The following is a 13,085-nucleotide window of genomic DNA, read 5'->3' as shown; positions in this document are numbered from 1 at the left end:
CTCCTATGTAAGTGGCAGGGACCCAGGTACATGTTCTTGAGGCATCATCTGCTGCCTCCCTAAGTGCATATTAGTGAAGATTGCATTGGAAGCAGAGTAAGTGGGATTTGAACCAGGTCCTCTGAAAGGGGAGGCAGGAATCCCATGCAGTGACGAAACCACTGTGTCAGATGCCCATCTTTGTATCAGTTTTAATAGCTAAATAGTACCTCAACTATGTCAAGGTAGTATAACTTTCTTCACCTGATTCTCATTCTTGGTTTTTTAGGTTGCTTCAAACTTTTATGTATATAAATATATATAAAACTTTTATAAATATATAAAACTTTTATATATGTATACATACACATACACACAAATACATTATATAAACTATGTATCTATCAATTATAATAATATATCTATATATAGATATACGAATAGAGTGCTAAATCTTTATGCACAGCCTTATTTTTCCCCAACATTAATTTTTCCAAGTGGAATTTTTGAGTCAAAAAGATATTTTGGAGGTCTTAAAAACATCCTTTCAAATTATTACCCTCCCTCTTCACTGCCCCAGATATTCTTTTAATCGTTGTATACATTCTCCACTCATGCTGAGGATTTTTGTGTAGGTAGAAATTTTGTGGGGACAGAGACAGATCTGAAAAGGCTCTGGGAAAGACAATAGGATCTGGAAGTCTGAACCTAGCTCTGTGTCACCCAACTCTAGAATGCCAGGTTTGGAAGCCCCAAAGAGTGCCAGGAGTACTACCAGCAGAACACCATCTGTTCTTCTGAGACTGCTCGGAACTGGCTTGGCCCGTGATGTCTTTCCTGTTGCCTTTCTTTTTTTCTGACCACCTTATGTTTATGATATATAGTCCTTGTATGATGCGCCTGTGTTGGATTTGGCAGCATCTCTTTTGGTCTCTGAACTTATGTGTACAGATGCAGCTCCAACTCGATTTAACTTCCTTAGAGAGAAGAGTATTTCATGTTTTGTAAATTCACCCTTGCCTGGCATCTGACAATGCACACCCAACTCACACTCAGACCAGATCACAGCCTCATCCTGAAGGTATTCCTTAATAGGCATTTCTAGGAAGTTGCATAAGTTGCAGAAAAATGGCATGAATGGGAAGGGTGTTTTCTTCACGATTTCTAGAAAATAGAGCCATGTGCTGTAATGGGGGAGCCTTTTTCTATGCCTTCAGAAAAGTGCATCACATTCTTTATTATCCCCTCAAGGAGTCATATTGCTTGCTACTTTCAAGCTGTGTTACATGGAAAATCGAAGCTTAAATCAAGTTTGCCTCTTGTTTTTGCTCAGTTCCAGTCCCTTGATTTTATTTCCTGAGCTGGAATTAGTAGGAAGAAGGATACGCATACATTGAATGGATACAACAGGCTGTTTATCAGGGTCACTGATGCCTGAGGAGGAACTGACTTCTTCCCAAATCCCTTTCTCTCCCAATTTAGATTATTCTTCCCACAGTTTTGTGACAATCCAAATAAGAGGTAGTTTGCCTTAACTGTAAATGCTAATCCCTAGATCACTTGGAAATATATTCAAATAGATTCCTCAGTCTTCTCTAAGAGTGAATTATCTTCAGTTTTTTTGAGTCTTGACATTACTGGATTGGAAGGATAAAGTAGTAGGTGATGATAAGTCATTGCTAAACCAGGATGGTGGCTTTAATTTGACAGTACCTTGGTGTACTAATAACACCATGAGTCATACATATGTACATAGATATAGCTCTGCATGTAGATAGAGATCTATAGATACAGATCTAAATATAGGTATAATGGCAAAACTCATACCCATTTCCTTCTCCATGGTGGAAATTACCAAAGGGTTTTAGGACTGTGCAGTAAGGGGAGGATTGAGTAGGAAAAGGAAAGAGAGTTGCAATCTCCCAGGTCAGACTTTGGGATCAACTGATTGACCAAGGTTTGTGATATATTAGTTGGGAACAGCTACACTCAGGCGCTTAGCATTGATGGATATTTTTCTCATTACATTTCAAACATAGAAAATGGTCCTTTCTGAATGAGGAATCTGGGGGCATTTTAGTCATTAGTCATGTGAAACTTTCTTTCTTTCCTGGTGTTACAGGGAGAAAAAAAATGACAAGAACTAAAACACATTCCTTGGTCTGAATTGCTTATATATAGAACAAAATGAAATGCTTAAGTTCAGTAACTCTATTTGCCTGGTGATTTGCTTCTTTTTCTAGTTTCTATTTCTGTTTTAGTAGCCTTGTTGTATTCAAATCTTTAATTATATGGGAACTAAGAATAATTGAGTGCATACTGTGCTGGGTACATGTGCCTACACATTAACTTTCCAATGGGTTCCTGTGGCACATATAATAGAATTTTAATGCTCTATCATGGTTCAGGAAGGTATGCAATTAATGTTTGATTATCAAACTGAGTGAAATGAAACAATGAAATCTCAACTCCATAAGAAGGGAGGAAGATATTGGGAAAATCCTGTGGATTTTCAGAGTTGATTTATCTTTAGATGTGTCTATGTCAGACAGGCACACATGGTTATTTGTTCTGCAGGGTGACCTAGTGGTCACCTTGGTCTAACCTGGGGCTACTTTCAGAAGATAAGCACGTCCAATTGCATGGTCTGCAAAGAACCCTGTCCTCCTGATCTGATGGGGTACATCAGACTGCAGATCTCCCAGGAATTCCAAGTTAACCTGCACTGTATCCAGTTGTATTGACTCTCAAGGTATTTGGCTGCTCATGCAAATGAACTCATGTTAAGTTTTCCTAGGTTCATTTTGATTGCTTTTTCGAAGTTCAATATGGCCACTATTGTAATACTTTTGGTTTTTAGAGGTGGTAATAGTAGTCATGGTAACTAACTGTTTTAAGTGGTACATGTAGTAACAATGTCTACAGACTGGAGTTTATGCAAGCTTTCTCCTGTATTATCTCATTTAGTCTCCTGAAAACTACTGCAGAGAGTGGGTATTTGGCCAAGCAGTGTAAGATGGATACCCTCATCCCATATTGTAGTACCAACCTGGGTTTGAGACCTGGATCTGCTTAGGATTCAGCTTCCTGCTAATGTTCACCTTGGATACAGTAGTGATGGATCAATAGTGGGGTCCCAGCCATCCACACTGAAGACCAGAATTCAGTTCCCAGGTTCCAGTTTTGGCATGAGCCTGCCCTAGCTGTTTTGGGCATTTCTGTTTCTTTTTGCCCTTTCAAATAAAATTTTAAAAGTAATCATTAAAAAAATCCACCTGAGGTAGGAGTTATCCATTCACATCAGATAAGGAAAATGAAGCTCAGAGAAGTTAAGGGACATATATGCTGTAAAATTTGAATTTGATACTGTAATTCCAGGCTCATATACTAGCACTTTCTTCTCAGATGATGCAGGAAGTTGGTGAATGGCAAGCATCAGGGGACAGGTCTATTTACTAAGAGCTGGTGGGCAAATCCAAGAGATGTATGTCTTTGGGTTGGATGGCAGCTTGTCTGAGGGACGGACTACTCCCTGGGAAAGGGACTTGGAATCAATAACATTTCAGAGAATATAAAGCAATTAAAATGCCTGTGACGTACTCTCTCATCACTTCTTAAAGGCATAACAAAAGGAAACAACTTTAGTTAATCATAGAAATTATTTAGAAAATTTTTGCTAGAAATATTTCTGAAATTAGGTGAAACAGCTTGTCTTCTGAAAACCAGTATATAATAAATTATTACTCAACTTTGTGAAGGCATGGATCGTACATATTCTGTTTGTATTATATCCATAGTGCCTACCTCTAATCTAGAATGGAGAAGTGTTTTATAAACATTTGTTGAAGGAATTAATAAATAAACCAAAATTCACACCTAAATATAAAATAATGAAAGTTTAAAGCAGTTTGTATTTGGTGATGATTTCATTTTAAGTCAATGGAGAACTTTAAATGCTTCTGGTCCAACCTGCACCTTCACTTTGTTGCGTTTTAAAACTTACCATTCTGCCTTGGATCTCATGGTAGCACTTACTTAGCCATAAATCCAGTTGCTTAAATCAGTGAGAAACAAGTCAAGTTCCATCTCAATTCCACCTAATTTACATGGCCTACTGCACTTTGGATTATTTTTCTAAGTAAAAGGGAGCTATTTGTTTGGTGACAATCTACCTTCAAATATGGATTTTCCATAAACTCGGTAAACAGCCCATCCTCTCTGTTTGGCTTTTAATCCTGAAATTTATTAGCTCTTTCTAACCATTTGCAGATATAAGCTCATTCTTAATTGTTTCATTTTTATTCTTACCCCAAACATAGTAAATCTTAATGGTTATGCTTCCAACATTAAGAGGGAATGTGGTAGCTTTAGGAAAGTAGTCAAATACATCGAATTAGCAGCAATATAATAATGTTTCCAAGCTGTTCATAAGAACTTACATTGACTTTCAAAGAGTAATTGTGCTGAGACATTTATTGAGGGGAGCCTCCAGATGGATGCACTCTCCCCACCTAAAATTATTGTCATAACATGTTTTCTCCGTCCATCTCTGTCATTCAGAACTGTGAAAATTCTATCTTTCCACTTTAATTACTGAACTGGTTGAGAATGTGTTCTGTTGTGTGGCAGTATTACCAGTGTACTCTATTTGTTTATGACTCTTTGAGAAAGCCATTTTAATAAGGTCAGATTTGCAATTTAAATGAACTTTAATATTTCTTGCAAAGTCTAGGGATGCTTATTTATGCGAGGGGTGAACATGGTGGAAATTTATGGCTTAAAAATATGTTCTCTTTTCTTTTCCAAATGGTGTATCTCAGGTGATAAATGCTTTCAACTATTTATAATTTTTTTTCTCCAGCAAAGTGCAAAAAAACCCAAATCAGTGAAATAAATCAAGACCCTAAATGGCATTGTTAATACTATATTTTTCTACCTCTTCTATTAAAAAAATCTATCTCAAACTCCTATTATATTCATGAATAAATATTAGTCAGTCACTATTGAATGTAATGAATTCTTTGTTCTGCTACTCTCCTTATAACAAACAAATAAGCAAAGACAAACAGAATGGAACAAAAACTATTCCCTGACCCTTAACTAGTGATTGTTTACTGAATTTATTTAATATTTGATGGAAAGGACTTAGGTAAATGAGGGAGGTCCATACATTTACATAGAGAGAAATTCTGTATCTGAGAGTGTTGATCAGGACATTTTGTGTTATTTCTCTAAAACTCAGTTGCCTCTACATTAGGTGGGCTGTCAATAAATTATTTTGTTAATATGTTGAGAAATTATTTCTCCATGGGAGTTTTGAGAGTCAGAGGAGTGATGCTATCCTTTACCTGGCTTGAACTCTGCAGCCCAATTCATAAATGCTTTAAGGAGGCTTTGGTGGAGCCACAGTGAAGGACACAACAAATGTTAGAAGGTGCTTTCAGCCACACACATGGAAAATACTTGACTACATTGGAATGAAATGACTCTTACATGTCTTTTAAAGCATGTTTTTTTCCACAATACACTTACAAAATTCACTGTTGCCTTTCTCTTGTCTTCATTTTCTCCTTCTATAACTGACATTATACGTATATTAGTTTCATTCAGTTAACTATTAAAAACCTCTTGTTCAGAGGTTTCATTTCAGAATGAAATGTTTTCTATTATCTTAAAAGACACTAATTTATCTGCAGAGATAAAACTCTACTAGTATATAAATCTCAGTGAAATGATCCTTCCTCCCTCACTCCTGATAATTATATTCAGTTCCACCTATGTGAAAACCTTGGTGTTCTTTGGAGCCAGGTAACCCTCAGGCTACCACCAAGTTTTTTCTCTACTTCACTGCTCAGCCAATTCTCATGAAAGAATAGCCTCAATTGCCATTTACATTAATCACCTCACACTCACTCTTCATCCACACTGTCCCCATGTCCATCCCTGACATTTTGCTGAAACTCTTCCTCCCAAGTTCAGCCACACAACTGAAAATCCAGTGGATAGCTTTTCTCCTTGGTTTGTCTGATTTATTTTGAGAATAGGTTGTATTTGCCTCTGCCTTCTTTCTTACACTTGTTCTTCCTTTTAAGAAACTTTGGTCTGACTGATCAATATGTGGCTATTCCTACTTAATCTTTTTCAAGGGTGATGACATCTTACATGTTGGTGTTTCTCAGAGTGCTCCTAGGGTCCTTGTCTCTCTCACTCTGTATGCTTTCTTTGTTGACTTCATTTGTTCCAGTAGCTTTAGCTACCACTTCTATGCTATATGAGAATCCTGAGCTCAGGTGAGGCTGTCATTGTCACTGGTTCCTCTGGTTGCTACCTCCATGAAATACTGCCACATTCATTCACCCAAATCAGAACTCTGAATTTTAGATCCCTGCCACTAATTCATCCATATCTAATCAGTAAACCATCAATTTCTAGATCTTTAATGCTTCTCAAAATCCCTCTCTCTCCATTCCTCCTGCGCTTATCTTGGCCCTAATTAATTACTCTCATCTAGATTCCTTTCTAATTCTAGTCAGATTTCTTGCTCAGGATGATCCTCCATGTTACTTCTAGACTGAGCTGTATAACACATATAACATGGCCATATTATTTTCTCACTTCAAACCTCCAATGTCCCTTGTCCCCCAAACCTTTTGGTAGAAAGCTCAAGTTGATTTACTATCTCTCTGTAATTTATTTTAAAATATTATTGTCAAAGAATATACCAAAAACTTGGTTTGTATGGAATTTGTTGAGACCTCTTAACTGATTTATGACATATCAATAAACTGTATGTGTAACTATACAAAATATTTCCTTAGTGCAAATATTACTTGTAATTAAATACCAGTGTACCCATAGAAATGTAAACATTTTCCATCCAGGCCCACCTGTCAGGCCCCTAAAATAGTTCAGGCAGACACATGAGTCAGGCCAAAGTGCCCCACTTGCCCAGGGAGAAGTGAGGGCCATTATTCACGGTCCTTTTTGAGACACTGTTAAATTGCCCACGAAACAGGTGCTGCCATGACAAACAAGCAGCTGAAACAGCTGCGCAGGCCCAGGGGCATCTTGGGGCAGTTATGTCCTTGGGCTCTGTGGATGAGGATGGGGGCAGATTACTGCAGTCAGTCCTACCTCTGAGGAGGGTGGTCTGAGGGTATCTTGGGCAGGTGGAATGGGGTTAGCAGAGTGGCATCCCCTCAGCGGAAGGGGTTTCCCAATCTGTCAGCTTTTGTCCTGCAGCTCAAAGCGCCCCTATCCAAGCAGCTCGGGACATACAACCCCACAAAGACCAAGTCAGAAGTGCTCTAGAGCAGCGGTGGCCGGAAGGCGTCTCCATTGCACGCTGCTCTCATCAGCCAGTCACAGAAATGGCCACGGGAAGGCCTCTTCCAGCGTCCACGAAGCGAGGGCCAGAAAATGGTCTTTGTGGAAGTCCTGTGGGGCTGCGGCAGCAGGAAGTGGGTCTGTGGGGGGAGCGCGAGTCCGTGGCAGTAGGGAGAATGCGGGGGTCCTTCCTTCCGGAGTTGGGAGGGACTTCAGGGTCAGCGTCCGTCCCCGGAACAACTGGACGAGTGCTGGTGTTTGTGGAGCAGGGACATGCGGGAGAAAGTGCGGGAGCACCTCTCGCATGGGTACTTCTTGACGGCCAGGTGGGTCTGCAGGTGCGCCCGCAGATTGGAGCGGTCGGCGAAGGCGCGGCTGCAGTGCGAGCAGGAGAAGGGCTTCTCGCCGGTGTGCGTGCGGACGTGGCCCTGCAGCAGCCAGGGCCTGGAGAAGGCCTTGCCACAGGTGCCACAGACGGTCGGCAGGGCGTGGCTCCGGGAGTGCCCCTGGAGGGCGCCCAGGCTGCCGTACTCCCTGTTGTAGTCCTTGCAGCCCAAGGCCTTGCGGGGCTGGGGGTCCTTGGCCGCCCACTGCCGGCCTGGCTGCAGGGGCAGAAGGCCCAAGGCCGGGGTGGCGGCACAGGCCTCAGTTTCCAGAGAGGCTGCGGTGGAGGGGGAAGAGGAAGGAGCCCGTGACGGCAGGCTGCGCTCCTCCGATAGGGTGGTCAGCCCAGCCGCGGGGCGCTCCGGGGGCTGAGGGGAGGCAGGGCCCAGCAGCGTGGCCTGGGAGGCCATGAGGGAGTCCCAGATGAGTGTGGGCAGGGAGGCCGAGGGGTTGAGGAGCGCGGGGGCTGGCAAGGCCGCCCGCAGGTGGGCCGGGTCGCAGGGCCCCAGGGAGGCGACCGCTGCAGAATGAGAGTCTGGCAGCTGGCTGTAGTCGGGCTTTGGGCGGCAGCCCGGAGGCCTCCTGACGAGAAAGGAGCGCGGCATGATGGCGGAGCTCAGGCGGGCCAGGGCGCTCGCTGTCGCCGATGGCGCGGGGGCCGCAGGGAGCTGCGCGCGAGGCACTGTGGGTGGGCGCCGTGTCCGGGTCCTGCTTTGTGGACTCGCGTAGATGGATTCCCTTTTAAAGTTAGATGGTCGTATGCGTGAGTGTAATGGTTTCCTCCAAGGATTTGTGTTGATCAGGGCTACAACTCACCTTGATGTTTCAGTCTGATGCATTTGTCTTCAGTCCCGGGGTACTGAACGTTATCTTTCACTGTTTTCTTCTTCTGTAAATATTATTAGATGTACATTGGGTGGTTTCATTTAGTTCACTGCATATTTGAACCTCTTGTTCGTGTTGTCCATCTCTTTATATGCCTGGTTAGGATGGTGTCCATAGCAATGCCTTCTGTCTCTTAATTTTTGTCTTTTGTCGCGTCTTCTAGTCAATGCTGGCGTTTTTCACTTGTGCCGGCTTACTGAGGTCTATTGAAAATATGTTTTAACAAAATCAAGGGGGCCGGCGCCGCGGCTCACTAGGCTAATCCTCCGCCTAGCGGCGCCGGCACACCGGGTTCTAGTCCCGGTCGGGGCGCCGGATTCTGTCCCGGTTGCCCCTCTTCCAGGCCAGCCCTCTGCTGTGGCCAGGGAGTGCAGTGGAGGATGGCCCAGGTGCTTGGGTCCTGCACCCCATGGGAGACCAGGAGAAGCACCTGGCTCCTGCCATCGGATCAGCGCGGTGCGCTGGCCGCAGCGCGCAGGCCGTGGCGGCCATTGGAGGGTGAACCAACGGCAAAGGAAGACCTTTCTCTCTGTCTCTCTCTCTCAATGTCCACTCTGCCTGTCAAAAAAAAAAAAAAAAAAAAAAAAAAAATCAAGGGGCAATTGTGGCTCTGGGGTTTAAACCTCCACTTGGCTCGTGGGGATCCCATATAGGAGTGCCTGGTTCCAGTCCTGGCTGCTCCCCTTCTCCCCCAGTAGCTTTTGACTCCACTTCCTGCCAGTGCACCTGGGAAGGCAGCGGCAGATGGCCTAAGTACTTGCGTCCCTGTTAGCCACGGGGTAGACCTGAAGGAGTTCTTGGCTATTGCAGCTATTTGGGAAGTGAACCAGCAGATGAAAGTATTTCCCTCTGTCTCTCCCTCATCTCTCTCTCACTCTGCCTTTCAAATTAATTAATTAAACAATTTAGCGTCCTATTCTTTGTGTCTTTATTTGTCCTTTTTTGCATCTTATTGATTTCTTTAAAAGATTTATTTATTTATTTGAAGTCAGAGTTACACAGAAAAAGAAGGAGAGGCAGAGAGAGAGGTCTTCCATCTGCTGGTTCACTCCCCAATTGGACACAATGGCTGGAGCTGCGCCGATCCGAAGTCAAGGGCCAGGAGCTGCCTCTGGGTTTTCCCGTGTGTGTGCAGGGACCCAAGGACTTGGGCCATCTTCTACTGCTTTCCCAGGCCATAGCAGAGAGCTGGATCAGAAGTGGAGTAGCCGGGTCTCAAACTGGCACCCATATGGGATGCTGGCACTGCAGGCGGCTGCTTTACCCGCTACACCACAAGTGAAGGCCCTGCATATTATTGATTTTAAGCCTACCAAATTTAGGTATTGAAGTTCTTGGAATGCCAGTTCTATTTACTGCAAGCAGTAGTTTTAATTGGGATGACATATGTCTTCTTGTGATTTTTAAACTTTTGATTGTGAGCTTACCTTCGGTGGGGGTTTATTTCTCTGTAGGAGTCTTAGGTATTTGGGGATGTGTAAAAATCTCCAAAACAAGTTTGTGTTTTTTTCTGGGAAACCTAAAACTTTTCACTGTTCCATGACCAGTTTTGATGTTAAGTACCTGAACCAGGTACGTAAGGTGAATTTGTATCTCACATTTATTACATTGTAAGCTGGTTGGTATGATTTGACATAAAAGACATTTTCTCCTGATTCAGAGCTAGTGTGGTGGTGACAAGGAGGCAAAACTTTGCTTACTAAACAAGACACTTGCCCACTTGGCCTGTGTCTCCTCTGTAGTTCCAGTCTTTGTTTCTTGTTCCATGTCAAAGTTGTAGGACATTATTTCATTGTCACACCACTGGACTTGTCTATATGACTACTGTCTGGAATGGCGTTTTAATATCTTCCTTGCCTAGCTGGTGCATACACATTCTTTTTAGTGTGAATTGCCTGCCATTTTTTGTTCTGGAAATCTTCCCATGACTCTAGTTTGAATCTGAGGCCTATCCTAGATGTTTCAGAACCTATGTATGTTTTTTTCATACTCCTTGTCATAATGTATCCCAGTGACTTCCTTGTTTGTAGTTTGATTCACACTAGACTACAGAACAAAGATGCTTAAAGGTAGGGACCATGTCTGATTTATTTATGCATTCTATTTTTGATTAATGACAGTTATGTTTTTTTTAAATCTTTTTATTTTTATTTTTTGACAGGCAGAGTGGACAGTGAGAGAGAGAGACAGAGAGAAAGGTCTTCCTTTTGCCATTGGTTTACCCTCCAGTGGCTGCCGCGGCCGGCGCATCACGCTGATCCGAACGAAGCCAGGAGCCAGGTGCTTCTCCTGGTCTCCCATGCAGGTGCAGGGCCCAAGCACTTGGGCCATCCTCCACTGCCTTCCCGGGCCATAGCAGAGAGCTGGCCTGGAAGAGGGGCAACCGGGACAGAATCCAGCTCCCCGACCGGGACTAGAACCCGGTGTGCCAGCACCGCAGGCGGAGGATTAGCCTATTGAGCCTTGGTGCCGGTGGACAGTTATGTTTTATTGTCTCCTTAAAACTGATTAAAAGAATCTTGGAATCTAGTTTCATCAGGTGTTGCCATGAAAGGAAAGTAATCCATAGACAAGTTGACCAGCTGTAGAGCTGTTGGAATAACTCAGGAAACAGAAGTCAACACACTTGCCCTGGGATGTAGAGACAGTATGAATTCTAAGATGCTTGGAAAGTATCTTCAGTAGCATTTGGGGTTAAAGGAGAAGCAGAATTCAGAAGTTTTCTCATTTTACTGGTGAGAACTCCAGTGTGTAGTCATACAGTTAATTAAGAAAGAAAATCATTCAGAGAACAGGTTTGACCAGAGGTAGATTTTGGAAAGGGGAGCAAACGACCTTCACTTTGAACATACTGCTTTGAAAATGTTTACGGAGAATGTAGTCAGGGAGCACTGGGAAATGCTGGTCACAGTTCAGAGGGATGGTTGCAGCTGGATAGTAACTGTTGCCACATAAGTGGTGGTTAGAGACATGGAAATAGAAGCACTTCTTCAAAGGGGCCATGGCGCATAAAAAGAGAAGGCACAACAGTTGGGTTCTAGAGTAAACTAAAGTGTTCAGGTGGGCAGAAGGACAAGAATTTAGTAAGAGGAGATGAGTTTTTAAGGACACCAGAGGAGACACAGAGGAGAGTGTTCTGCCAGAAGGCACGGGAAAAGAGAATGTCAATAAGAGATATGGGTTCAACTGGCTTAAATTTATGTGTGCTGATTTAGCTCTCAGTGGTCAGTGCTGAGTAAGTTTGAAGGCAGAATTTATAGGTCCTGTCTTTGTGGTCCTGTATACTCCCTGTGGCATTTCTCGCACAGTACGATACCATAAAATTACACATTCATGAGTGAATTTCTAGAGGGCATAAAGAGCCTAGTTTTACACAGGCTTTGGAAACATTGTTCAACAGGTTAATTGTAAAGACAGAGGGTGTGTGATTAAATTACACCTCCTTGAAGGCATTTAGGTCTGTTGAATTAGACTCACATCTCAGCCTGGCCTAACTTGTTTCGCTGTAATGTCACTCACTTAACACTCATTCAGGTTCAAGCCGTGGGATCCTCCTTCTGCTCTCCGTGGGGATCCAGAGTTAATGTAGACCAATATACCTCTGTCGGCAAAGCCTTTCTCCTCGTCATAACTTGCTGATTATTACTTTAAATTCTGCCTCTGTCCTGGAGACTTTCTGGATTTCCCCAGCCAAGATTAATCTTCTGAATTTCCATGATCTCTTGTCTGCAATACTCATGCCACACTGGACGTTCTGTGTGTGTGTGTGTGTGTGTGTATGTGTGTTTTAATATGTACATTGTTTTATGAATGTTTCCACTCTCACTGTTATTCCATGGATGGTAGACACCAAACCCTCTTCACCTTGGCGGCATCAAAATACCTAGTTCAGTGACTTTTGGATAAAGATGTTTGGTTTAGAGCTGATAAATAAATGAATGGAGGAATGGGAGGGTGGAGTGCTTTAATCTTATGATGGGGTTTAACTTTAAGGCAGTTAATGTGTGGGGTGCAATGTGGGTGGGAGGGTCCCAGAGAGTGTCACCATGGGACAACCACATTGAGACTGGAGACTTGTGGCCTGGCAAGAGCTGGGCTGGAAGATTTGATTTCAAGTGAAAGCCTTGCACCTTAGGTGTCAGAATGAGGGATGCTCTGTTGAGACTTTGTGTGGATCTGCCCTGGCGGAAGTTCAGCCACTCTTAACATAATTGCAGTGTATCATGGGTAGCCAGAAACAGAGGATACACATGCATATACTGCTAAACAGGAATATGTAATTTTTAAAAGAACAACTTTGATTTATCTTAGAGTCTCCCATAGATGAATGAAGCCCTGCAGCCCAAACTCCTGTATTAGAGGAAAGCCAGTGTGATGGTTAGTTTTATGTGTCAACTTGATGGGTTGTGAAGATTAAATATTATTTCTGAATGTGCCTGTTAGGGGGAATTCAGGATGGGATTAGCATTTGAATTGGTGGTCTCAGTAATGCAGATGCCCTTCTCTGATGT

At 43.1% G+C, this 13,085-nt stretch overlaps 2 protein-coding genes across 2 annotated transcripts in view; one reads left to right on the top strand and one right to left on the bottom strand.

The window, feature by feature from the left end:
- Positions 1–7,171: 7,171 nt before the first annotated feature.
- Positions 7,172–8,541, bottom strand: LOC100352102 (zinc finger protein SNAI1). Its single transcript, XM_089322541.1, has one exon. The coding sequence runs from the start codon at positions 8,292–8,294 to the stop codon at positions 7,524–7,526; it is 771 nt and encodes a 256-aa protein (XP_089178667.1). The 5' UTR covers positions 8,295–8,541; the 3' UTR covers positions 7,172–7,523.
- Positions 7,502–13,085, top strand: part of LOC149120139 (endogenous retrovirus group K member 10 Gag polyprotein-like) — a 61,725-nt gene continuing 56,141 nt past the window's right edge. The window contains exon 1 of the mRNA XM_089322539.1: positions 7,502–7,631. The gene's annotated coding sequence lies outside the window, so the exon portion shown is untranslated. The remainder of the gene's footprint in view (positions 7,632–13,085) is intronic.

The sequence above is a fragment of the Oryctolagus cuniculus genome, chromosome 20 (assembly GCF_051225735.1).
Source record: "Oryctolagus cuniculus isolate XC-2025 breed Fujian yellow rabbit chromosome 20, ASM5122573v1, whole genome shotgun sequence".
NCBI classification, from domain to species: domain Eukaryota; kingdom Metazoa; phylum Chordata; class Mammalia; order Lagomorpha; family Leporidae; genus Oryctolagus; species Oryctolagus cuniculus.
The sequence above is the reverse complement of the archived record's forward strand: the minus strand, read 5'-3'. Positions and strand labels throughout refer to the sequence as shown.

Coding starts and splice junctions, on each gene's coding strand:
- LOC100352102 (XM_089322541.1), bottom strand. CDS start 8,294: ATGCCGCGCTCCTTTCTCGTCAGGAGGCCTCCGGGCTGCCGCCCAAAG.